This window comes from Pocillopora damicornis, chromosome 4 (genome assembly GCF_964200805.1).
Source record: "Pocillopora damicornis chromosome 4, jaPocDami1.2, whole genome shotgun sequence".
Classification (NCBI taxonomy): domain Eukaryota; kingdom Metazoa; phylum Cnidaria; class Anthozoa; order Scleractinia; family Pocilloporidae; genus Pocillopora; species Pocillopora damicornis.
Genome location: NC_142673.1, coordinates 16,006,113 through 16,032,911, shown reverse-complemented (window position 1 = coordinate 16,032,911; position 26,799 = coordinate 16,006,113). Strand labels below are relative to the sequence as shown.

Genomic DNA, 26,799 nt, shown 5'->3' with positions numbered 1-26,799 from the left:
CTCAGGAAACAATTATTTGAAATTTATATTCTAGATAACCAGGTGAGACTGTTGTACGTGATCCTGAATTGAAGTTCGCGCTAACCTGACAATTAAAGAGATTTGAGTGTCATTCGATTCAAATTTATTCAATGGTGAATATAGTGAATATGACAATGAAAAAGCTCCAATCTTTAACACTGAAAGTGTTGTTTTAGGATATTAGCCATGTGTTAAGATAAAATACGTATTGCTTTAAATGTCACGAAGCAGTTACATCATGCTATATAAAAAACAATCGCTCGCTCTAAAAACCGAAAAGATTTACCTCGTGATTGATAGCTACATTGAGAAACAATTAAAAAAGGAATTTCAATTGAAATGTCAAGTATGTCATCAACAGTCAATATAGATTGATAGAAAAGATTTCAAAGAAGCCCTTCTACAAAGTTCTCTGGCAAATAATTAACTCCACTTCTGCCGTCTTTTCGACCTAATATGCAAATTGTGAAGAGCGAAAAAGAAAAAGAAACTGAAAAATTCGTAGAAAGACGTCAAGATGAAATCTAGAGGTTTCGTGTTCACTGAGATTTATTTCGATTGATTATCACACTAATTTACTACATTTATGAACCAAGTATTTATAATTTCCTTTAATTTGAGGATGTAAATTGCATATTTCATTTTGCAGTTCGCAGGATAACACCTTTTCAAACAGATTGAGGAACTCCCAAAGGATAAAGAAAAACAGGTGAGATTTCCCACAAAATTATTTACTCGGGGGAGCTTGTTTACAATAAAAGCAGTTTTAGATGTTTATTAAGTATTGGAACTAATGTGACTAGCCCAGTGTTGCGTTGGCGGGAACGTGCAATCACTTGAGTTCTTTCGCCGATAATTGTTGATGCTCTACCACACTTGGGGGTTATCTTTTCATGACAAGGCTTTGCAAACAAAGTATCAAAATCTTGTTATAGATTCTAATTACCTCCAGTGACAGTCCTGGAGCCTCAAACCGCCGTCAAAGTGGCTTACATTTGTAATAACACCCTGAGATGAGAGTTTTCAATGCCAACAATTGATATACATGGTCGAAGATTATTGTATCCGGATAGGGAAGGAATAAAAGAAAGGATTTAATCAAATAGAACCGCCACAATATAGTTTGCGGTCAACTTTCGATTCACGCGGTCCGAATTTTCATCGCACTAGAAAATTTTCTTGCCCTTAAGGGATCAGGAAACTCAGTGCACGTCTTAAAGATATCTAAAAAAAAGTTGCAAATTCTGAAACAGAATATCACATTCAAAATCATGTAAATGTTGATTTTATTTGTTTAGAAAAGTTTCCGGCAGAAGCCGGCATATTCTTTTTATTCCAAAAGTATTTAAGTTTTGTTGTAATTTGATGTTTATCTGTCTTCAGTCTCTACGAGAAGAAACCAAATTGTATGTTCATGTGGTGAAGACTCAACTAATCGCTTCAAAAGCGAAATATTCTCCAAAAGAAAAAAAAAGGGAAACTCTTGCCTCTGACGCGGCTGAAACGATCTCCGAACTACAAGTGAAAGTAAGTTGATGGTAACCGATAAAAAAACATTAGCATCATTTTAAAGTCACGAAAATCCATTTTCATCTAAAAGCCGACAGGATATTGACCACAAAGAGAAAAAGAAAATATCCAGCTCTTTGGCATTAAAGTGTCACTGGTTAGAAACCAAATCATGAATTTGAACAACAGCACGGCCATAATGGTAGCTGCCAATACAGGCAGCTCGCCGGCGATTTTGTCGCACAATTTTTACCTTGTTACAGCAACTGTGCTTATACTTATCGTCATTGCCGCCATCATTGGAAACATATTGGTGTGCGTGGCTATTCTGGTCAATAACCAGCTGCGTTCATCACCCACAATGGTTTTCATTTTTGCCTTGGCCGTGAGTGATTTGTTGACTGCGTGTCTCTCAATGCCTTTTGATGTCGACCAGCGACTCACTAACTTCAAATGGACCTATAGCGAGGGGCTCTGTCAAGCATGGACAACTGCGTACCTTACCACCGTGCCCTCGTCTATTTGGAACCTTTTGGCGGTAAGCGTTGACCGGTACAAGAGCCTTAAGGACCCTTTGAGCCGCTACAGGCAAAGCCCCTTTATGACGCGTAAGCGAGCGGCTCAAGTTGTTGTGCTCCTGTGGATTTACTCAGCAGTCTTCGCTCTAATACCTGTCATGGGATGGAAGTACCACTCTGTAAGCGTCAGAAATAACTCGTGTTACTTCAACATAACAATAACCTACTCCATACTGAGCTCATTCGTAAACTTCATCTTCCCACTCCTGGTCATGTGCTTTTTGTATTTCAAAATATTTATGATAGCTCGAAACATAAACAGCGACACATTTTCCCAACTCGGCGGTCGCTCATGGGGAAGATTATCCAACGAAGCTACTTCAACAGAAGATGTTTGTAAAATCACTAGGCGCACCAAGCGATGTGACAAGAGATTCAAACAGAACATTAAAGCTGCTAAAAACATCTTGATCATAGTTGCCGCATTTTTCCTTTGTTGGATGCCTCACACACTTCTCAGTTTGACCTTCATTTTCCACGGGAAAGAGTTGGCACACAGAATTCCCATGGAACTGTTCACAGTATTCTTGCTCCTGGGATATTTGAACTCCGCTCTAAACCCACCTCTGTATACATTCCACAACAAGCGGTTTAAAGAAACCTACATAAAATGCCTCGGGCTCAAGAGACAAAAGACTACGCCTCCAAATCGATTCTCGAACGTCACGGCCTTGAGCAACATCGACTCGAACCATTCGGGGTCTCCGACGCCAAATACAGACAATGAAAACAATATGGAAGAACTTATTCACATGGACGAAAACAGTGTATAAAGTCAAAGTTCAGCTCGCGGACATCAGAATCCTGGCCTCGAATGATCAGCGCACCTAAACAGCCGCCCAAACAAGGGATTGTATTACAAATCCTCGAGGTTCTTTCACTGGTTCTGCGCCAGAAAATTACTTAATCAGATAAACGCATTCGAAACAAGATTCCGTGTTTCATGTATCATTGATATTATTTGATAGTTTTTTTTTAGACCAGATATCAAAATGAGCTGCTCTTAACGTTGACTCCTCAAGAGACGAGCTTTAGTGTTAGAGAACCATACTAAAACTTTTCAAACGGAAAGTTTTTAAAACTCTCCATTTAGTACCATTTTTCATCCACCTTGCGGGAGAAAGACAGTCTCAACTGGAAATGTGTAACGACACTCTCTTTTGGAAAAGCTAAGTATATAACATGAGAGTGGAATTATTATTTAATCGACTTAGACACAGTTCAAAACGTCACTGATATTCGACTTTGCAATGAAAAGTAGATATGGCACAGTTGCAAAAATGTATCATGAACAACAGTCACTTTACGTGCATAATTTGCTGATAGAGGAATTAAATTCTCCAATAATTGCCGATATTTCTTACGCCCTCTCAGTTTCCAGATATACATTTAGAAGACATCTTTCAATTTTTGTCATTTAAGCCCGACAAAACGTTTTAAAAGATTTCTCATGGTTGCTGTGGTATGGGCGGTTCTTTTACTGTTATTTACACAAAAAAATAAGAAAAAAACACATATTTGTTATTCTAGGCAGAGTTACTTTTTATCTGTAATCATACCGCCCCCTGGAGCTCCCATTAGTAAGATAAATATAAAAACAACCCATGTTGCCAAATTATAATGCTGAATTCAAGCTTTTCCCTTTCTATATAGGCTCAAAATTGAACGAGTCTAGAAATCAGGACCAATAGATCGAAGGATTTTGATAACTTTGCGTCACTCGCCACTTAAACGCGATATCGATTTGTGTTTGATAGGAGTGCGTAGGCTGTGGTTTAATTTCAGCCTTGCTGTTCAAATCGTTTTAAAAATTTATTTCATATCATCAATCATACATTACTGTGTAGGGAATCAAGAAAACTGAAATTTGAAGCTAGGATAGAAATTTGAACGAAACTATACAGATTTAAACAGAAATCCTCTTTACTCTTCATGTACGAGACGTTTAGATCACTTTATATAAAAATAGATTTATTAGTAGCTATTATGAATCTGATCTATGAAAAGACCTATACTTTTTCTCACACAAACTCAGAGGAAACCCGTCTTAATGACCTTTTTTGCTCAATAAAAACGTCTGCTAAAACGCCTTCTAAAATTACGATGGGATTCATGTTTTGAAACCGTTAGTGTTCGAATCAATATAATCAAACAGAGACAATGCTGAAAACCATCTGTTTTGCGCTGCTTCCTGAATAAAAAGGCGTATTTAATTGATAGTGCACTTCAATAGATAAATTAGAATGTAAGATTTCATAACAGGAAAAACGCTTTTGGAAAAGACTTTATAAACTTCTCAGGAAAAAGAACACCTACTGAGACAATGAAAAATTTTAATTTTGCTATACACAAAGATAAAGCCTTCTGAAACACATAAATCTGTGACTGAGTTGTAGGCTACGTTGTATTTAAAATTTTTAGAAGGAAATTTAGCATGGAATGTTTTTCGTACTCATAAAGAGATTTATGATAAACGTGTCAACGATAAAGCCACTTTGTATCTGCGATGCCACTCCTTGCATAGTATAAATCAGGGTTTGTTCTTCCTAATTCTAAACCAGTTGGTCACCAACCTCATGAATAATGATTTTTAAGTCTCAAAACTTCGATGGTAATGCAGTTTTTTTTTTTACCTTAATAGCTTTTCGCACTTTTCTTGTCTAAAAAACAGCTAACGATTTTAATTTGAACCAATGATAAACTTCTTATATGTGTACATATAAACTCTCCCACCATATCCATATAAAACAGTGGCATCATATATTGTCCAGTGTGCGAAAACAATCAAATTTCTTCGCGGTCTACACTGTGTAAGTACTCAGTACTAAGAGGACAAACTTAGTTTTATCGACTTAAGAGTTAAATATTCCATTTTAATTTATTGTTTTCAATGGACGGACGTGTATTTTTATCGCTACTATTACAATAACTTTTATCTCTGTATTTTGGTTGTATGAATAGGGGCTGGACAGGCTTTCTTGTCTCTGTGGCTAAAAATCCTTATTTTTGAGACATTCTCTGACTGAACCAAGATATTTTACTCTGAGTCATTCGTTAACTTCGCTGGTTGGGTGCATTATCTAGCTTGTGTTGTCAGTTAAGGCTGTTTCAATGAAGAAAATACTTTGGATCCAAAACGCTGTCAGAAATACATGATGCAAGCCAAGAAGTATTGCTAGATAAAATAGGAAAGCAATTACTGTAATTTGCTCGGGCCTGAGGCATAAAATGCTGAAAGTTTTCGTGATTTATTTGCACTTAAAATTGAATTTCATTAAAGACATCAACACATTAGCAAACAGAGCTAAAGAACTAATTTTCGAAGTCACAAGCTCGAGAAACGAGACTTAGCTAACAATTTTTGCGACTAACTGCTTTTCAAATGATCTCCGGTAGACGGATCATTGCCTAGATGAAAATTCAAGTCATAAAAAGGAAAATATTCAATCAGAAAGGCTAGACTGCAGAATACCCTGCTACTCACTGACATGTTATTGAATAAGAATGGTGTCTACTGTGTTGTGCCTCGTTCTTGAAAGCCTCACGACACATGCAAATGAGGTGGACCAAAATGTCAGGGTATCCTGTAGTTACTCCCTGGGTTGTTCCGGTGATTGTTCCGGTAACTCTTGTCTGAAATTTAGAATTTTTCGTCTGACAATTTTATGATTCAGCAGTGTTTTGAAGATAGTGTAATTTTTATATCCCGCGCGTAAAAACGTACAGTTTTTCAATACCGCACAGCTTGATTAATTGAATAATTTCACCATTTCAATTGTGTTTTTTGCATATGATGCTGTCGGCAAGAGTCAAAATTAAAATCAAACGAGTATTGTTCGAAAAGGGACTGAAATTAATATCGCCTCGGGAAACAATTTTCGGGCGTTTTGAACTCAAAACCATGGGAAGTCTTTTGATTCAAGCTTGTTAAAGAAAAAAAATTGTTCGCCTAAATGGCGGCGAATAGGGGCTGGAATTTTGCAGACGTTTTTATTTAGCACAAAAACACATCAAGCTACACTTGGTTACAAACACTGAGGTGTAATGACTCGCGGTTAATGTCATATCGGAATTAAGATGCGATTAAAGCATATCTGTGGATATCAGGCAAACAATCAAAGCTATAACGTGAGGGTTGCCTAGCTCTAGCCTTGAGGTATCCCTTCGTTGGTGTGCTGCGATTGGTGTCGCTTCATTAAACTGGAGCCGTGATCGATGATTTTCACCTATAAACGTCAAGTTGAAGGGTTATTTCTTGTTGTAGTCTGACAGATGATTTCCTCCTGAACATCAATTCGTCACTTACTGTCCTTCAGTGCGGAACAATCACCGGAACACCTCACTAATAAACGATAATAAATTGATGTTATGGCCAATTTTGTTTTCTAAACAGGTCATTCATTTGTGAGCTGCGCGTATCAGGAGGTTACAGTCAAGAACCTTTGGCATTTTCTTGTCAGATTCACAAGCGTGAAGTTCATTGCAGAAGTGCTAAGGATTGCCGCGCAACTCTCCCTCAGCATTAAATCTCTTCACAGCCAGAGCACTCGAGTGGTATAAATGGAATATTTCACGATTTCTACACATATGAATCTCAGTTTGTGAAATCTGCAAGGCAGGATCTGAAATCCCGAAAAACATCAGCATTAAGAACTCCAGAGACTTTGCAACGTCTCTTGGTTACATTGCCGACAGTGCTTTGTTAAAAGAACGAATTTTTGCCCTTTTTTTAGGCGAACAACGAATATCTTGCGAAGTGAAAGCCGAGCTTAGGTGGACATTATCAGTTTGGTCAAGTATTTGGATTATTTCTTTGTACTGACCGAAAACTGATCGACACAGGACTGAGCTAATAGTTTCATTTGTAATGGTCGATCTCTCTCACCACAACAAACTCGAGGTATTTCGTAAAAATTCGTAAATCTTCGTTGTCCTATCCGTCAAGTCAAGATGAATTTCTCGGTAACAAATCACTCTGCTACGCCAGTAGTGTTATTGTGGAGTCCTGGCTTTAAGTATTTCAGTGTGACACTTTATGTTGTTATAATCACCGTGGCATTCACTGGAAATCTGTTGGCTTGTCTCGCATTTATCTTGAGTGCAATCGTTCGCATCTCACCGACGAATCATTTCATATTTTCGCTAGCTGTAAGTGATTTGCTTACCGCGTGCTTCGCAATGCCCTTCGATCTGGAACAGCTTTTAACCAATAATACTTGGTACCACGGAGAGCTCCTCTGCCAGATATGGACCACAGCGTACCTCCTCACTGTGCCCTCGTCTATTTGGAACCTTTTGGCTGTGAGCGTGGACCGCTACAAGAGCCTCAAGGACCCGCTGAACCGTTTTCGCCAGACTCCGTTCATGAGCCGTAAGCGCGCAGCTCTGGTGATCCTATGGCTGTGGATCTATTCAGGGCTTTTTGCGCTTGCACCAGTCTTAGGCTGGAAACGGGTTCCTCAAAGCCTAACTGCGGTCGGTTATTGTGACTTCAACATAACTACAGAATATTCTTTGTTGAGCTCCTCCATCAATTTCATCTTGCCAACCGTGTTTATGTGCGGGCTGTACTGGCGAATCTACAAAATTGCGAGTGGTCTTAGCAAACAGGAGGTGCTAGATCCTTTGCAGAATTCACCTGACATTGGAAGAAAGTCGGCCAAGAGCTTGAAACGGCGGATAACGACAACAAAGAATATCCTTATCCTTGCCTGCGCATTTTTCTTCTGTTGGATGCCGCATACTGTTCTCAGCATCGTCGCGACAATCATGCTCATGGCATGTCAGTCATGTATACTAGCCATCCCCAGAGAACTATACATTGTCTTTCTTATGCTAGGATACTCAAGCTCAGCTTTGAATCCTTATCTTTATGCGCTAAGGAATAAGCAGTTTAGGAACGCCTTATCCAGGCTTGCTCCCGCGTTCCGTTGCAAGGTTACTCCGCGGATACCTTCAACTCTTACAACTGGAAACCAAAAGTGCAGAAAGTTACTGGGTAACAACAGTACAGGACAGAGCACGCTAACCCGAACCACCACTTTGTAAACTGGGCTGCCTGTGCTGAGTTTGGATTTAACCATTTTCTCGGTAACTGTTTTGTTCTAAAGCTGCCTGCTACGGTTTTAGTTTTCCTCTGTGTAAAAAGTAGTGATTCCTAAGAACCGGGAGTGCGAGATCCCAATATATCATAAATGAAAGAGGTATTATTCGAAAAATTGTACCCTTATTGTAATTAAGTAACATTCAAAGAGCGTCAACTCTGTGGAATTCACGAGCGCTTCATATAATTTATGGAAACAATACTATATAAAATCATTTCAAACTATTATCTCGGGCAACTTACAGAATGGATGTATCTTTAAAAACTGAAAATATAACCCTAAAAAAAAAGGCAAACACTCATTACTCAATCGCGTTCCACGTCCACGGTATTTCAGTTTGAACGTCACGTAAAGATATTCAGGGCTGGGTTGTTCGTGACCCGATAAACATAAATCCAGGCCTGAATCAACATCGTGAGGAAAATGATTAAACGTTTCATTTTATCTACAAAACCACGATGGACAACAATATTTTTATGACATCAACCCCAAGATGACTGCGTATACAAAACCCATAGGTTGCCATGACAATCAAACCAGTATTAGAGCGAATCTTGCTTCGAACGACACGGTCAAGGAGAAAGAGATCAACGGAATACTTGGAAAGTTGAAGTTTTTTTTAGGAGGAAAAATTTGAAAGGTGTGTTTTACGCTAATTTTTCCTTTTAGGTTCAGTACTATCTACTGTGTAATTTATTATGTTAAAAACCACTCAGCACTGTCCGATTTTTAGTGAATCAAGGAGAAAGTTTATAAACAAACCCTGAGAGTTGAATAATTGTTGTCGCTTTGAAATGACACCAAATCCACAGAAGACAATATTGTCATAGAAACAAAAATTAATGGTGAAAGCGCTCATAAATCAAATGTTAGAAATTGAACAAGCTTTGATGACCATTGGGAGAGAGATTGCAAAGCAATTTCATTCTAAAAGCAAAAATCAAAACACATTAAAATATTTTGAAAGTTTTGTATAAATGTCGCGCACAAAAGCTTTCCCAACGATTCTTCAAATTATCCCATCGTTTCGTTTCATTTAAATTATGCAATATGAAACTTTGCATAGATAAAACGAAAGCGGTTTCTGTTTAACTTTGTTTGTTGCTTGAGTGTTTTTCCTTCAGCCATCTAAAAATTGCTTTAATAGCATGTTATAGCTGTCGAGATAATCTCACTGGTAAATATTTCTGCTTAGGTCGTAGATGAAAGATGTCAGTCAAAATTAGAGAGATGATGCGTAAATAATTCTAGAGTAGTGACCTTTGAACTGCTGTAGCTTTGACAACAAACTAGTAACAGCTTAATTCCCAACTATGACTGTATCGTGAGGAAAATATGTTATATATTGAAGTTACATTCACTATATTTCCTAGACTTGACATTACCCACCGTCCAAGATCCGAAGAAAATTCATCAAACAATGGCAATATAGCTTAGCAATCTTAAAACTGTTTAGTGAAAAAGAAAAAAATGCAATATCAGTTGCACTCCTGGCGCCAGTTAATGGCAACGGTCGTAATAAAAGCTGATGTCGGCCTTCTGTTGATAATGCACGTCTTACAAATTTCTGTTTAGCCTCGTTTTAGATTTAACCGTTCAGGAACCTTTTTTATTGGGTTAAATGAAAGGATTTCCGCATCCTCTCCTTAAGTTGTTTAGTCATCCAGTGCTCTTATTAAAGTATTTCAACTAAAAGCGGAAGAATATGTATCACAAAAAGCCTTCTGAAGTATAAAGTACAAAAGAATTTGAACCACAGATGTTATATCACTTTTGAATGAGGGTTGAATTGAACCAATATTGATTGTGTCACGGAATACGTTTCGGTAAGAGTGTCTTAAACTGTCCGAAAGATAAACAAGCTCTGCCCTGTTGAGAATCTGAAAAATTTTGGGGCAACTTTCGTGAAGAGTAGAGGAATCTCAAACAACCAAGACAACTGACTGCAACCAGTCTTTCCCTCTTGTTGTTCGAAAAACATAAGAACTTGCCAGTTTTAGTCACTTAAGGAAGATATTGTTATTGTATAAGGGCAAAGTACAGAAATTATTTCTTTTTTAGCGAGCTGTGCGCTTTTACCAACGCAATGAGTGATCAAAAGAGAGATTAAAAGTGGCCAAAAAATACGTTTTAATTTCTGCAGAGGTACGCACGCTTTTGAGGATACAAATAGAAAGTGACTTGAGTCTAACTGTTTATGACATTCATTCTTGAGAACAAAGGAACTCTGAAGAGTGCTCTCACGTAATGGAATCTGATAATTAATTAGAAGAGCAGAGTATAACAATGCATTCCCATTTACTCGCATTATATCGCGCTGTTATCGTGTCCTTCACAACACTCTACAGCTGCGCTCGCACGATTTGGGAAAAAAAAAAATGAGCAGCTTTACGACCAACGCTTCGGATGAAGCTCATAATACCACATCGAAATCCCCAGTGGGACCTCAGGGATATTTGAACTTTTCTAAGGAATTCACCGTATTCATTGTGACTGCTTTTATTGTTATCATGGTGGCGGCGATCATTGGTAACACTCTGGTTTGCACCGCGACACTTTTCAGCCCAAGCTTGCGAAAAGCTACCACAAGTCTTTTTATCGTATCTCTGGCCGTGTCTGATCTTCTTGCAGCCATGTTAGTGGTTCCATTCGACGTCTATGTCATTCTCAACAACGGGTTGTGGTTTCATGGAGAAGCAGCCTGTAAACTTTGGACCACCACCTACCTGCTGACTGTTCCTGCCTCGAATCTCACTCTGTTGGGCTTGAGTATCGATCGGTACCTCACCTTAAGCCAGCCTCTGAAACAGTTCCGCAGCGGAAAGGAAACGACTAGAAGTCGCATCGTCGGCTGCATGACAGCTCTGTGGGTGTATTCCCTCGGTTTCTCCATTTTGCCCATGACGGGTTGGACATTATGGCGTTTTAGGACGAAAAGCGTCAACGGTAGTATATGTTTCTTCAACGGTTCTCACCTATACAGTGTCTTAGTGTCTGTGCTGCACTTCATTGTTCCTTCATTGGCTATGTGCGTGGTTTATATCATGATCTATGGCCAGATCCGTCGCCACACTAGAGCTGTTCGACCTATTGATTCCCCAGTGGCGCATAACACCCAAGCAAACCTCCTGCTTCAAAGGAACATCAGAGCAGCTAAGCGGATTGCGGTGATTGTAAGCGTTTTCTTACTGTGCTGGTTGCCTTACAGCATCCTCAGCATCATTGGTAACCTGTGTCACGAATGTCTCCTTAACATACCGCAAGAAGCCTTTTACGTCACCCTCATGACGGGCTACCTAAATTCTGCTTTAAACCCTGTTCTTTACTCATTCAACAACAGAAACTTTATGGACTCTTACAGAAGATTATTCAGAGCGGTCAGACGTGGACTGGGCAGAGTAGGTAGTCTGAAATAAGAGATATTCCTTAATGAAAAAGGATAGTTTAACTGGTTTTTTACTCAGTCTTTTTAATTTTCATTCATAAGTGGATTGCAAAGAATTTGCTGAACAAAGTGAGAGAGATGTTCCTCGATCCAAATGGAGAGTCAGGCGACTCTCTGACTGGCATTTTTTCGTATTCTCTCACCGGTTTTAAAACATCTGCGCGATAAGTTGAAAGGTGTTGGTTCTTACTTCAAGATTACCGTGCGGTAGGTATACCCATTGACTACTAAGCATCACAAACTTTTACTTAACAGTCTCTTGCGGCAAATTAAAGGTCGCATATCACCATAAAAGCAACGGAAGTAACAACTCTATCTCCAACAATATTAATAAAGATATACCTATATTGTTTCATTGTTTCTTTCACGAAGATTTTAGAAGAGAGCGCTCTGGGACTGACAAGAAAGAAAATCACGTTATCCAAAAAAATTGTCTCGATCACCTTGTAAAAAGGAGTGGAAACAGGAATGACACAGAATCTGCAAGCCATGCAAAATCTGTCCTGTAATCGGCATTGTTTATAAATACGTACTTACTCATCAATCGCCTGACTACACTCTAAGATTGCAATTAAATGACACGGCTCTTTTTTCCGAGGAGCCAAATAGACAACAAGCGTATGTTCGTGTACTTTGTAAGATATTTTTTTTTTTTTTTCATAAGAAGTATTCTTTTAGGAATAGTACACTGTAACAAAAGGTTGAATTTGTCTTTAATATTTCATTGACAAACAGTGTAAAGACGTGTGTTAGTTTTGATATTGGACCCAACATTCCCATATTTATCGTAAAACATGAAGTCATTTTCAAAAAGTGACACAAACATATTTTATTTAAAGTGTATGAGTGTAAGAACCTTAGCTTTTAGGCTAGAATTATCTCTAAAATATGTACAAAAAACTTAGAAATGTCTGGTTGTCAAGGATAGATTGTCCAGTTCCGAGTCTGTTTGCGTTTAATAAAAATAATTGCAACTGGAGCATTGTCCGAGTTCCGTATTTAACAGCCTGCGACGGAATGATTGTCAGTCAAGATTGAAAAATTTTAAAATTTATTTCCTTCTAATTATCCTTTCTCAGTTCTTGAAGTTTAATAGGTATGGTTCTACGTTTTGAAAATTCCATGATGTTTTCCACTAAACAATATTAATGTTTGTCATGATATCTCTTTCGATTACGTCAAGTTCTGATGAATCAATGCGAAAACAGAAAGAAATTCGTGTTTACAGTAGAAGCTATTACCAATATCGGAATTGAAATATGAAATAAATCGATTGCCTATATTGTGCATTAATTTTCAATAAAAACAAAGAGCTTTCGATCCTTTTCTTGACTCTTACAATGTCACGTAGGAAGTCCAACCCTTCTTTATTCACTCTAATTATTGGATTAGAGGAAAAGTCTTGTGTCAAATAGTTCTCTTAAGTTACTTGCAGATCCTTGCATTTTTACAGGATAATAATTCCGTAGCCGATGAGAATCTATCATAGCTTGGCTTCGAAAATAAGCAAAGGAACTTCCTTACGCGACCTGCGTTGGCGGGTTGATTTGAATCACCCACGATTGGTTAACTGACCTACGACATCTACTAAAGTCAAAAGTCTTCGCAGAGATATTCTAGCACCGTCTGCCCCTCTATCCGGGTGGCCTTTTGCGGAAACCCACCTAAAGAATCCGCAAAACATTAATGAGTGAATATTCCATTTAAACATCTGACTTTTTGTTTGTTTGTTTTTATTAAGCGTTAAAGCCCCATATATTGGACGTTGTGTAAAAATTTTCACACCACTGTAATCCTTATGTTTAGGTTTTGGTTGGTGGCGGGGATTCCTCGTATCAAATCCATGAGGTTTAAGGTGCGAATAGGCCACCCAGGTTTGTTTAGAGGTCACGACCTGTGCTCGTTTACAGAGATCTTTTAAAAATTTGGTTTGATGTCACGGATCATTAATCACTCTGAAAGTTATCGGTTCGTTGTTAACCTCAAACTATCATGTTGAATTTTTACGCCTTCAGATGAAAGATAAGTTTGAAGCTAGAAACTAATGTAATCGCAGTGTTCAGAAAGTTTTTAAAATGAACTGTGTTAAAAAAATAAGCATACTGACCTGCCACATACAGATCTGACCTTAACCAGCAGCCTTAAAAGTTTTGAACATCTGAAGTTGGTACTTATATCAAATGATGCTGTCAGTCGTCGGAATTATAGCAGTAGCCTTTCATGACCTCCGAACATATGGAAGAGACAGTGCCAAGCTAAAATTTGCTTGGGATCCCTTCCAGATGCCAAAGATACCTTTTCACAATGGAAATACTATTTTCCAGTTTCCTTGTCTTTGTACGCCAATCGGAGAGGCTAGTAAAGTAAATTACCCTTCTTAAAAATAACGATTCTGTATATCGATGAGAAGATCGATCATTAATTAAGGAATGAGGAGATTAGAGAAGCTTCTTTAGCATTTGCCAACTGCAAAAGGCTCCTTGAATTTCAGAATCACTTTCCTTAACCGGTTTTAAATGGTTTTAATTCTGATTTTCCGTGAAGAAGTGATTCTGGGGCGTCTTGATCCTTGTTTAGTTTTCTAAATTTCTTTTTTAAGTTGTCCTTGGCGATCAACAGAACATAAACTATGCGCCCGTCAGTTTGCAGGGCTACTCTTACATTCAAAGACCGATCCAGCAGACAAATTGCATGAAAAGTGTTACGAACATTTAATTGAAATGTTTCTTTATTAAATCCATAGCTTTATCCTTTCTTACCTGCCTGCTAGGTTTCGATCCGAGTTTAAAAAGTTAATGGCTTAAATCCAAGATTTTCCGTGATAAAGTCGCATTTTCGTCCGTGGTCGAAAAGTAAGGAGTGGGCCGATACCGATATCTGATACGACAACCATATGAGAATCCACTTAAAGCTTTTCTCCTCCGCCGGGATCCTGCGTTCTTCTGGTTACCATGATTTTGTGGACAAATGTGGATAATAAATTGCAATTTTTAACTTGTATGTCTGTAATTTTCACGAGATGTCAGAGCACTGAACTGCAATTACTAATGACCTTGCGAGACAACCTTGTGTTTGGTAGGAAGGTCAAGTGACTTGCTTGCAAACTCAAGTATGCATATCGATATTCAAGGAAAGAAAAGTTGGTTTTGTACTCAGTATCGCATCGGCTTACAAAAAAACGATATCAGCCAACCTTCATCGAGAAAGACGGGAAGTGAGACAAAAATATTTGATGTTAGTCAACAAGTTCCTTTCCATCGTTCACACAAACTGACGACTGCTCTCTTAAAGATTTCACGAACGACACTTTCGGTTTTTCAGGAAGTTCATATTAAATTAAACAGTTTCGAAACTATAGTAAAATAACATCCACTAAAAGGGTTAAAGTATTCGTTTATCCACGTGATGACAACATTATTTAACACAGAACGCCACAAGCATTCAAGTGCATTGTCCTCTTTGCTTCGGTGGCCGCTGTTGATAATTCACCATGGAATTTCCGCTTGTTATTGCCATTGCCTTCGGAATAATTGCTCAATCAATGGAAGGTAAGACAAGTACTATTCGAAGTACAATATAATTCTTTCTGATCAAAATGCATATTTACGATCTGCGCAGTTTCAGCGAGTTAAACCGGCAACCATTTTTAACAGTGTTCGATATATGAAAACTCATGATATAAAGTTTATACAAATGATGCTGCCATTACGACAGAGTTCAGCGAGAACGATATTTTAGACAAATCGATTTGCTATTTCAGAAATACACGAATACTTGAATTGCGAAAACATCTTTTAAGCTCGTCCGGTTATCACTCAGAGAAAGCGGAATGGTATTTTGAGCTGTTTTCACAGTTGGCAAACCAGTTTAAAAGTGTAAAAATTTTATTGGACATGTATTTCCTTTAAAAAATTATAACTGAGGAACATCTACACATTTATGTTTGATAATAAAAGTTAGCGAAATGAAATTGTGCCGTTTCGAAGCTACCATGTAAAAATGACACTGAGTTTAGTTTCGAATTTTAAGACAATGCAATATAACAGCAATGTAAATTTTCTTTCGACTGTGTCAGTGTGTGCTGTATATCATTTTATATGAATACTATTGCGTTTCTTTTTTTTTTTTTTTTTTTTTTTAATTACAAACACAATGCTTACAATACAATATGAAACACCACTTACACTAATTACAATGCTTATTTACATTACTCTACTTACAGTCACTAATAATTACACTACTTACAGTCACTAATAATTACACTACTTACAGTATCCAGCTCTATTAACAACACAATCTACTAATTATGCTATTACATACAAAAAGTACTATTTTCTTTTAACATTGCACAGTGACACATACCGGCGATGGCGACGCCCAGTTAATTCTCTAACAAAAATAAACTACAATAAACTAATAAACAAGGAAGAATATGAGATCTAAGTTTATGCATTGGTCTTCCATTCTTTTCCTTAAAAAAAGGGCAAACACAAAATTATATGAGAAATTCCCATCTAATTTGAAAATCGCGAAGCTTTCTGTTTCTTATAGCAATTATTTTTTCAACTTGTTTTTTAACTTCAACCTTGTGCAAAAACAATCTAAATATTGGAGAGGTGTTATTTTTTCTACATTCCCAAATAGTCAATTTCCCTAAAATTATCAAATAATTTAACAGATCATTCCTCTGAAGTAAGCCAACCATAATATCTTTTAAAGACAAAATTAAATATTCGCCACTAAGATTAAACCACCAGACTGTAAATACGTTCCAAAAAGCTTGCACAAAGGAGCAGTTAAAGAAGAGGTGGTACAGATCTTCCGTATAGGATCCACAAAAAGAACACTTGTCCGAATCACTTAACCCTATTTTGAACAATTTATCGTTTGTAAACAAAATGAAATTCAATACTCTGTATTGAAACGACCAAACATACGTTTCGCTCGCAACAAGATAAGGAATAGAGAAAACTTCCTGCGCATTTAAAACCTCAAAATCCGCTGTCAACTTTTTAAAGCCATTCGGGATTCTCGCTTTACTTGTTATCATCGTAGAATAAAACTGTTTACACTTTGCAGTATATGCATTAAAAGATTTAGACTTATAATCAAAATTCATAGGATCGAGATTACCCGCTGTGGGGATGGGGCAGGAGCTTTTTGATTTCATATTAATAATAGAAGATCTCAAGGCTGTCCAAGTCAGGAAATTAGTGTTAAGTCCTTTTTGCTTAAAGAATTCATAAGAACGCACATTGTCAACATCGAACTGTAAATCATTCAAATAAGTTATGCCCTTGTCAAAGTATGTTTTATAAAAAACAGGTTTATTATTAATTCGTATATCCTTATTATTCCAAATTACATTTTGAGAATAATTCACATCAGAAAAGGAGCATCTAAAATCCGCCCACCATCTTAGAAGCTGTAAGTAAAACTTACTAAGACTTAAGTCAAGATCATTTACATCATAGTTACATCTAAAAAGAAAACATCCTCCGTATTTTTTTAAGTTGTATTTGAGATAAGAAATCCAGGACCCTTCCTTCTCATCTATGAGACGCGGAATCCAGGACAATCTTAATGCTTTAATATGTAGCTCAAGGTCTGTGAGATTCAGTCCACCATTCTCTAAAGTATTTATCACAGAAAGCCTTGTGACTTTATCAGGGCCTTTCCACAAAAATTTGTAGATCATTTTCTCCATCTGTTTAATAATCTCGGGTGGGGTTTCTATTATTGAGGAAACATATAATAATTTTGGGATTAGGAAAGATTTAATTATTGTTACTTTGCCAAATAGGGAGAGACCTCTGAGTTTCCATAAATTAATCATTTTTTGAACTTCATTTAATCTATCCTGGAAATTTTGTTTTATAACTTGTTCTTGATCACAGGAGAAGTGAATACCTAGGGTCTTAACACCTGTACACCACTCAAGGTCCAGAGGTGTTTCTAAAGAATTTTTGTTTTTTCCAACCCACATAGCTTTGGTTTTAGAAAGGTTCATTTTTAAGCCAGAACATTTTTCGAAGTCATTAAGGATTTGTATTACTTTTTCGACTGATGAAATATTTGCTAGAGTAGCTGTCATGTCGTCGGCGTACAACAGAGACCTAGTTTCATCTTCCCCGATTTTTATGCCTTCAATATTCTCATTTGTTCTTATAGATATCGCCATAATTTCAATGGCAATTAAAAATAAATAAGGCGACAGAGGGTCTCCCTGCCTAACACCCCTTTCTAGTTGAAAAGGAGAAGAGAAAAAACCATTATTAAGAACACAACCTGAGAGGTTATTGTAAAACGTTTGAATCCACTTCATGAAGGAGGGTCCGAAATTAAAACACTCTAATGCTTTATAAAGAAATTCATGTTCTATGGTGTCAAAAGCTTTTTCAAAATCAATAAACAGTAAAACACCTGGTAACTGTAGGGATTCAGTATGAGCGATAATGTCTAAGATTGAACGAGCTGTTTCCCCAATAAACCTACCCTTCATAAAACCGGATTGATTTGCATGGATTACAGAGGGAAGAACATTTTTTATTCTATTTGCGATGACCTTAGTTGCGATTTTTGAGTCGACATTAATCAACGAGATTGGTCTCCAATTTTCCAAAAACATCCTGTCCCTTCCTTTTTTGTCGATCAAGGTGATGATCGCCTGCTTTTGAGAATTTGACATTTGCCCTAGCTTAAAACAATGATTAAAAACTTCAGTCATTAATTCACCAACAGAATTCCAGAAAATTTTATAAAATTCAAAAGGAATTCCATCATTTCCAGGCGTCTTCCCCGCGTCAAAGGTATCAAGTGCTTTAACACATTCCTCTATGGTTATATGACCCTCGCAGCTTAATCTTTCCTCTTGCGATAGTCGTGGAATATTCGAATTTCCAAGAAAGGGATGTAATGAGTCAGATTGGTCTACCTCCAATTTGCTACTATATAAGTTCTTGTAATACTCCGTAGCGGAATCCAATATTTTTTGATAGTTTTTAGTAATGACTCCACTTAAACAGAGCTTTCTTATGTGTTTCCTGGTGTAATTTCTCTTTTCTAAACTCAAAAAATATTTAGTATTCTTTTCTCCGTATTCATGCCACCTCGCCCTGGCACGCACAATTAATCCATTAGCCTTTTCCTCATAAAAATTTTCCAAGTCTGCTTTGCATTCATCAAGAATTTTTTCGACCTCCTCACAGGGGGCCTGCTGAAACTGTGCTTGAGCAATTTGCAATTTTCTTTGCAGCATTTCTTCTCTCTCCCTTTTGGTCTTAGCTACTTCTTTTGAGTAATTTATGCAAAAGAGTCTGACTTTATATTTAATCCAATCCCAAGCAACTCTCACATCTGAAAATTCCTCCCCCTCTTTTTTCCATTGGTCTAGCTTTTCTTTCATCTTTTGAACAAAATTTTCATCAGTCAATAAGGAAGTATTCATTTTCCAAAACCCCGGGCCTCGCTGACATTCTTCGATTTCCTGTAGATGTAAGAAAATTGCTGAGTGATCAGACCTTATTGCTGCAATGATGTTGACATCTTTAATCAAGTCCTGAAGTGAATTTGAGATGAGCCAATAATCTAATCTACAAAAAATAAATGGAGATTTTTGGGACCATGTAAAGCTTTTTGCTTGGGGATTTTTTACACGCCATACATCATGCAAATTAAATGTTGTTTGTATTTCTTCAATGCGTTCAACAACTTTCTTCCTTAATACCAGTATCCCACCTTTTTTGTCCAGTAGCGGATTAATGGGACAATTGAAGTCACCACCTATTATTATTTTATCTTCATAAGCGAGACCTTCTTTCCTTAGAACGTCAGTTAAATGATCATAGAATTGCACAGCTTGATTATCATTGTTTGGACCGTAAACATTCACTAAAAAATATTTTTCATCATTGATTTGAACTTCGATACTAATATATCTCCCATTGGGATCAATGACTTTTTTAATTATCTTGCAATCAAACCCCTTTCGAAAGAGTATTGCAACACCCCTTGAACCACTACTCCCATGAGCGAGCTCCAGAGGGGCACCCCATTCAGCTTTCCATTGTTTCTCATTGTTTCCAGTTGAATGCGTTTCTTGAAGAAAAATAATATTTGCATTTTGTTTTCTGCACCATGCAAAAATTGCGCGTCGTTTCTTAAAATTGCTCAAGCCTCTAACATTTAATGAAAGCATTCTAAAATCACTCATTTCTGCTATGATTTTTCTTATTTGGTACGGAAAAAACCTGGAAGACCATTTGCCTTATAACACACCTTTGAATAATTATTTGCATCGCTCTACACAAAGAAACGAAAACACTGACACAAAAATATAAACACATAGTAAATAATTTAGCTTGGAAAATAATATCAAATTTCAAATTTTCATCTTTCCTCCTGAAGGAGTGTAGCATCCTTTCTCTCCCCTTCAGCCGCACTCGCTCTAAACCGATAAATATTAACTTAATAACATGATTGACAGTAATTATGGCTTCCTATAAATGTATTTTATCATTTGTCAAAAAAAAAAAAAAAGATTAACAAAGAGCGGCCTTCGAATTCGTGAAATTAAAAGAAGAGCTAGATAATTCATCTTAAAATATTGTAGACAGTTCTAGAGCAAAGATAGTATATTTGATAGTAAAGCAATACGCGATCAAGTCCAGTAGTCGGTTTAGCTGGTGTTGGCATTTTCAGCTTGCAGGTAGAAGGACTTAAGTTTTGACTCACCATTCAATTTAAAAATGATCCTGGCCGGTACGCTCCAAGGAATATAGGCGAATTGGACATCTTCTCGACTACGGATTTCATTCAGGTGCCTCTCTTTAAGCTTTTTGCGCTGCTCCCTCACAGATTTTGATACGTCGTCTGAAATGTATAGATTTGCTTCATGGAAAGGATTCTCTCTTAACTTAGAGGCCGCATTACGCAAGATGTATTCCTTGGCGGTATATTTTAATAAATATACGTGAACTATTGCGTTTCTGGTTTCTTTTCAATCACGGTTTTAGGGCATTTGATGGACTACACGCTTTCTTTAATTCATTACAAAGAAAAACCTTTTTGGCACTTCTGGGATGGAAAAATGGTGAACTAATCCTAAAACTACATCCTTGCCGCTCTGCTCATGAAGACGACTTGAAGTATGAGGCTATAAAATCTCGATCACGCGCATCGTATTTTCAAAATTTAAGCTCAGTTGTTCCCCATTTGGTGCATTAAGTACGCTGAGAGAAACTCTGCTAAGATCTCATAACTATGGTTTCGATCTAAAGCAAACGATTCGGACCGTTTCCGAGACGTCCTCTTTACTTAATAGGGAAATCTTGACAGCTTCAAGTCGAAACGAAACAGCCCTATATCCGCTGTTTTTCTATGAATTTCAACAACGCATGTACTGTGATAACTCACAGAAGTTTACACTACCATTTTAATTACGGGAAAACGACAGATTTAAAAAGCTAAGGACTCTTATAATTTCTAGGTGGAGCGATTAGAAAAAAGTGCTTCTCTAAGATCTGCTCCAGCAACCCCTTCAATATGATGCGAGTATGGGATAGATTTGGCAGTGGAGCCTTTGGGGCCCCAAGGTATGTTTCGCTTTATTCTTGGAAATCATCCAAGAAACCTCCTCTTTCTTTCTCTAAGTATTTTTCTTTGTCTTTTGTGTAACATTACTTTACAGTCGCAGACCTTCAAGGCAACAGGAACCGGGCTTGAAACTTGATTATTCGGGGGAGAAAGTGTTGCAGACTTTCTTTACCTGCTCGTTACTTTTAGGTTTTCCTGAGCAGCCTTTCTTGATAACTATCCCTTCTTTGTAAGGGGCTGCTTCTTTCGAGATATCTAAACACCCCCTGTTGCTTTTGAAATCGCGATAAGCGTCAAACCATTGAAATTATGACAGGCATTTTTGAGATTGCAGGTTAAGGAAAAGGTTGAGCTTTATGTGTCGGTGTGAGCATGTACCTACTTCCAAAAAAAAAGTTGTTTGTTTTTATTTTTCACATCTTCGTTGTTTCTTTTCCTCGAAGGAAGACATATTTTAAGATCCCAGCTTTAAAAAGATGTTCCTTTTAAAATTTGACTGCCAACAATCTTGAAATCTCGTCGCTTCTGCGGAACAAAATGGTATCAACGCGTCTAGGCCAACCTGGCCACGGCGATTGTCTGAAAACAAGAGGTCTGCTACTGCTTTAGCCCTATAATTTACTGGAGATGTTAACGATAGAAATTAGGGTTGAGAGAAGAGGGGAGGGGTGGGGGAAGAACCAACACTACTAGTGTCTTTTTGGGTTCCTTCATGCAAACAATGGTCTGTGCTATGCTCACTATTCTCTGACGCAGGTGTTGCGAGAGGGATGGGACTCGCTGGGCCAACAAAGGAATTGATATCATGTGCTCTGCTGGTTCGAGGGTATATGCACCTTTTCCTGCTAGAGTTCTCTATTCGTACAGGCCGTTCTTGAAAAACAGGAGACCGCATAACGTTGCGATTCGCCTGCGAGGAACTGGAGCATGGAGAGGTAAAACATGGACCCTAAACCTAACAATTGATCAAAGTCAGATGTTTTGAAATTCATCTCATTTTTTTCGCTGATTTTTGAATGCAAAACTGGAAAATCTTCCAGTATTACAATATTGTAGTCTCGTGGATTGCCTTTTAAACTAACACCTTTTGGCTTTTTAATCTCAAATTGGCATCTGCCCACAGATCCCTTCTATGTAGAGCAAAGTCTTAAACAAACCAGAAATTTTCAATATCACAAAAACTTTCACAGCGGCCTGGATCATACCTCAGTTCACCTCCTAATTCATTATAGGTCATCAAGTTTCCAAGAAGGAACAAAGGGGATATGAGGGGATGGGATGACACATTTCTAACGTTTCTTCCAGGTTATGGTGTGAGGTTGTTTTTCGTAAAGAAGAGAGCTCGCAATGGACGTTACGTTTCTGCCGGAACTTTCATTGGTTACATGACCAACATGGCGCCCGAGTATGGCTACGGTATGACTAATAGTGTTCAAGTGCAGGTTGACAAGAATGGAGTGACAATGAACCCAACTAAGTTTTTCTGTTAAGGTAAGACTCTTCTCCTTTCTTCCTCTCAGTAAAGCAACGAGTATAGGCCACACTCATGACCGCGCGTTGCTCTCGACTACGTGCCCGGCCTAAGGTAGAGATATCCAAGCTAATTTACGCCGACACAGTGGCACATGTCCACACCTGGGGATTGTATAGCTTAGATTCGAGATACTTATGATGAAATTACAGTAACACACGGAAAAAGTCTACAACAAATTAGTGATATCTATATTCTCTGAGATTACAACGCTTCATTGCAGTCACTACATGCTGCCAAGATTGCAATGATGATAACTTAAAAAAAAAAGTCCGATAAGAGGAGACCCGTAACAGAGTTCCGAATGAGTTTTTTCTGTGCGTAAACTTTGAGAATGAGAGAAGTTTTAATAACCTGTACAAACCTCTCTAACTATAAGATTACTGATTTTCTTATTCCTTTTGTTTTTTGTATGTTATGTCTTGCAGTCTATGCACCAGGAGCGGAGGATAACGTAATGTAAAAGCATGATTAAAGGACAAAAGTCTCTTCTTCTGCTGTTTGGTCTCTGAGTATTTTTAATTTAAAATAATTGATACATTCAAATCCTGAAATAATAAACTAAACATGAGCAGTATCTACCTAAAATCAATACTCTCTCTTTCGGATAATAAAAGCCGTTCAAAAATTATTGATGAATTTTTCGTTTTTTGGAGTTCCTCATTCTACCGCTTACAACTGCTTGACACAACATATCCTGTGCAATAGTCCATTTTACAGTTGTGTGCTTGGTTGCCAAGCCTTTGAACAGGAGTGAGGCTGAGGGTGACCTTGTTATGATACAAACCTTGCTGCTTTTGAAATGCAAATTAATTTGTTATCATGCTAACTAGATTCTGGTCTCTAACACAACAAGGTCACCTTCAGCCTCACTCCAAATCAAAGGCTTGGCAACTAAGTACACAACTGTAAAATGGCCTATTAGGTGTAATTAGCTACCCCAGAAGGAACGGCCTATAAACCACTTCGATTGTTGGTGCTATTTATTCAACTGATCCGCGATACGATCTTTAGTAGAGTTATTAAAGAAAACCTATGAAAACAAAGAGTTTATAGTTTCTACAAATTTGGCTGATATCAGACTGAAAACAAGCGAAATCTTATAAATGACTGTAAATGTATGAAAATCATATATGTGAACTGCGGACAAAGAAATGAACACGGAAGTGATCTTCGCAGTAATGAACACTCCTTAGGCAGGAGTGAAAAAAATTCAGAAGATAGAAATTGAATAGAATCCTAATGATTACATACCAATCGGTGCTACAGGGCAATTTAGTATTATCAACTGAGCTGATAACGTCTTTCGCCAGGGCGATAATCGCTCTGACGAAGGGCTCAGTTGATAATACTAAATTACTCTGTCTAAATTACTTCTTAGTCGTTTCCGTTCACATCATTCTTGACTTAACAACACGGAACAACCTGAAAACGCTGAAACAACGGGTAATTTTAACATTGCATTAAAATCGCCACACACCACTATTTAAAAGCAAATTATATACCTACCCGACGTATTGAAGGGAGGTGAAAAAACGAGAAAAAAGGTCCTTACGTGCCTACTCAAGAAACTAATCGGATGAACAACGGGGGTGTAACGAGCAGTTTGCGTGGAGCACGTACAAAAGAGGAACTTAATCAAGAGTTGAGACGTGGGTCGCTCGAAGATTCTGAGAAATTTTTATTCTCGGAGGCTCAGAGATTCCCTTTCCCGTATCTCTAGGGAACAGTTTCAAATATCATATTAGGGAAGTTTTGATAGCTTACAAGCACTCACTCTTATCTAAGGATCATTATGATAGTGAACTGAATGGCGCTATTTTTTTTAAATGTTTCTTACTTCGTATGGCAGTTTGTAAAATTGTAGTGAAGTGTCGAGAAACACTCTGTCATACATGCAGTTTTGATTATGAAAGACATACCTTTAACCCTCTAGCCCCTTAGAGTGACTTAAATTTCTCCTCGCTATATCAACTCTGAATCAAACATGAAAGTAATGAGAGTAGAGGAGATGATCACAAAACAAAGCAGCTCTTGACCGTTAAATAAATTCTCCCTGTCAGCCTCTTTAGAAATGTATGGAGAGCAGTATGGAGAATATGCATACTGATGTTAGGGTGTAAAGGGTTAAAGATCTTTATTGGCATGCTGTGCGTATGGGCGAATATGGTCGCTACTTCCTCGTAAAGAACTTAAAGCTAGTCAGTCAGACAACCACAATACAGTGGGTTCTCGCACTTTATCGATTGCACGTCATTATCCACCACAAGCCGAGCCCGTATTTCACATCACAATAGACACACAACCTTTTCTGATAACTAAATTCTTCATAAAAAATGGCGACGATTCTATCATCATTTTACTTTTAGGTTAATTAATCCTTTTTCCTCGATTAACAGAACTTTTAGCGTGAAACGAAGCATCGAAGGAAAATCAATACTAGCTGTATTTCCGCCTTTGTGGAATGACCTATACGGATATATGGAGATACATTTATAATGATGTTATAAACCGCATGAGTAGCCTTGCGTGATTGGAGTTAAGCAAACAATTGACTATTTTAGCTCACTAAATTATTTATATCGTGACCTTGACTTCGATACTGAAATCTCGCACGATCGGTAAGGTTGGACCGATAGACTGAAATTCTAAATTCATAACTACAATCTGCAATAATTATATAGGTTTCCTATGGTTTGTCTCTGAGATTGTTCTGAAATATGATGTCGAATGCTTGAGCTCGTAAGTAGTGCTGAAGTAAAACTTTGAAATCACGGACTAGTTTGTCCTGATAAATTGCTAACTTCCGTACGGGAGTTTTGCTAAATTACAAGCTTAACTTCAAGATGGGAAAGGAAAAAAATGCTTTGTGAAACAGTTAGAAAATTCACACATTTCAGGGATCGTTTAATTTGGAGGACCTCTTCTTTCTCGAATGAAAAAACTTTATGGAGTATGGCACTCAGGACAAAATGGCTTTGTCTTGGCTTATTGCACTTGTGTTGCTAGCCTACCTTAGGAAGAAAATAAATATGTGGTAAATGTGTATTAGTTTTGCGGGAAAAAATGTATTAATTAGGTTAAAACGTGCGTTTTGTAAGACAGCGCCGCAATTCTGTTTTAACGAAGACCAATCAATCATTACGCTATTAAAAAAACGTTTCTTTTTATATTCGGTATTTCAGCACCGTTGCAGTACATGTAAACAATGCCTTAACCACTGGTCGAGGTAAACGGATATAAATAACATTTTCCTAGATGAGGTAATATAGAAAACGCCCTATATATAGACGTTTGTAACGCGGTCTTTATGATCAATGCCCCTGAGACTTACGGAAGAACAGGTAGAAAAGGCAATTCTCATCATGAAATATCCGCTCTTCGTTACCATCGTTTTCATAGGAATATTTCAGTCTCAAGAAGGTTAGTAAACTCCTTACTCTTTTAGCTTCCTTGCAGTATTTTAAATAACTAAATTACCAAAATTGCAGACGGCAAGTTGCTAAGAAAATTCATTGTCAAAATTTTGCTCCTTCAAGTTCAAAACTAAAACGCGATGAAACACATATTTCGATTGACCTGATCCAAAACAGTGGATAACATCTTTGGAATACTCAATTTATCTGATTCTCTTTAGTTCGAATCATGTAGAAGAAGGAACGAAACTCGAATGATATTCATTTGCATTGGAAACGGATATCGCGATAAACTATATACCTTCCTGACTTTTCCATAATGTTTATCGTGGTTGTTAGTGACCATCAATTTCTAATTTGCAATTTGAGCAAAGAAAAGGAATCGGCGAGGAGCTTGAATCCTAACTCAGTGAACTACTTTTCTTTGTCGTAAGTTTATTACAAATATTTTAAACATTTTCTTTATCTTCTTTGTTGTTTTAGTTTTTGGCTGCGGCGGTGGAAGCAAGCCTAAGCCTAAGCCAAAGCCACCAACACCAGGTAAAAATTCTTCTTGTTATTTATTTCTCCGTAATGTGAAGCTGGATTTAGAAAAAAAAAA

At 37.5% G+C, this 26,799-nt stretch overlaps 5 protein-coding genes across 5 annotated transcripts in view; all 5 read left to right on the top strand.

Moving 5' to 3' along the window:
* The first annotated feature begins 567 nt into the window (after positions 1 to 567).
* Positions 568 to 4,536, top strand: LOC149047007 (histamine H2 receptor-like). Its single transcript, XM_089203295.1, has 2 exons — positions 568 to 730; positions 1,405 to 4,536. The coding sequence occupies exon 2, from the start codon at positions 1,703 to 1,705 to the stop codon at positions 2,879 to 2,881; it is 1,179 nt and encodes a 392-aa protein (XP_089059421.1). The 5' UTR covers positions 568 to 730; positions 1,405 to 1,702; the 3' UTR covers positions 2,882 to 4,536.
* A 1,969-nt stretch (positions 4,537 to 6,505) lies between these two features.
* On the top strand, positions 6,506 to 9,660 carry LOC113686663 (octopamine receptor beta-1R-like). Its single transcript, XM_027204310.2, has one exon. The coding sequence runs from the start codon at positions 7,059 to 7,061 to the stop codon at positions 8,154 to 8,156; it is 1,098 nt and encodes a 365-aa protein (XP_027060111.2). The 5' UTR covers positions 6,506 to 7,058; the 3' UTR covers positions 8,157 to 9,660.
* Positions 9,661 to 10,474: 814 nt separating this feature from the next.
* LOC113686701 (octopamine receptor beta-2R) lies at positions 10,475 to 12,636 on the top strand. The gene has a single exon (XM_027204351.2). It carries the CDS (start codon positions 10,591 to 10,593, stop codon positions 11,626 to 11,628), a length of 1,038 nt encoding a protein of 345 aa, XP_027060152.2. The 5' UTR covers positions 10,475 to 10,590; the 3' UTR covers positions 11,629 to 12,636.
* A 2,409-nt stretch (positions 12,637 to 15,045) lies between these two features.
* On the top strand, positions 15,046 to 23,413 carry LOC113686659 (leukocyte cell-derived chemotaxin-2). The gene is made up of 5 exons (XM_027204306.2): positions 15,046 to 15,205; positions 21,145 to 21,250; positions 22,008 to 22,186; positions 22,557 to 22,742; positions 23,211 to 23,413. The coding sequence occupies exons 1-4, from the start codon at positions 15,148 to 15,150 to the stop codon at positions 22,739 to 22,741; spliced, it is 528 nt and encodes a 175-aa protein (XP_027060107.2). The 5' UTR covers positions 15,046 to 15,147; the 3' UTR covers position 22,742; positions 23,211 to 23,413.
* A 2,564-nt stretch (positions 23,414 to 25,977) lies between these two features.
* The window catches only part of LOC113686655 (myeloid protein 1), a 19,990-nt gene continuing 19,168 nt past the window's right edge, over positions 25,978 to 26,799 (top strand). Inside the window, exons 1-2 of the mRNA XM_089204211.1 lie at positions 25,978 to 26,205; positions 26,682 to 26,738. Of these exons, the coding sequence (XP_089060337.1) occupies positions 26,100 to 26,205; positions 26,682 to 26,738 (163 nt within the window). The 5' untranslated portion in view covers positions 25,978 to 26,099. The remainder of the gene's footprint in view (positions 26,206 to 26,681; positions 26,739 to 26,799) is intronic.

What these genes read in the sequence shown, in the direction of transcription:
- LOC149047007 (XM_089203295.1), top strand. Translation starts at nt 1,703, where the DNA reads ATGAATTTGAACAACAGCACGGCCATAATGGTAGCTGCCAATACAGGC.
- LOC113686663 (XM_027204310.2), top strand. Translation starts at nt 7,059, where the DNA reads ATGAATTTCTCGGTAACAAATCACTCTGCTACGCCAGTAGTGTTATTG.
- LOC113686701 (XM_027204351.2), top strand. Translation starts at nt 10,591, where the DNA reads ATGAGCAGCTTTACGACCAACGCTTCGGATGAAGCTCATAATACCACA.
- LOC113686659 (XM_027204306.2), top strand. Translation starts at nt 15,148, where the DNA reads ATGGAATTTCCGCTTGTTATTGCCATTGCCTTCGGAATAATTGCTCAA. An exon ending in AATTGCTCAATCAATGGAAG is followed by an intron (nt 15,206 to 21,144) that starts GTAAGACAAGTA and finishes TATAATTTCTAG; the next exon opens with GTGGAGCGATTAGAAAAAAG. An exon ending in AGGAACTGGAGCATGGAGAG is followed by an intron (nt 22,187 to 22,556) that starts GTAAAACATGGA and finishes CGTTTCTTCCAG; the next exon opens with GTTATGGTGTGAGGTTGTTT.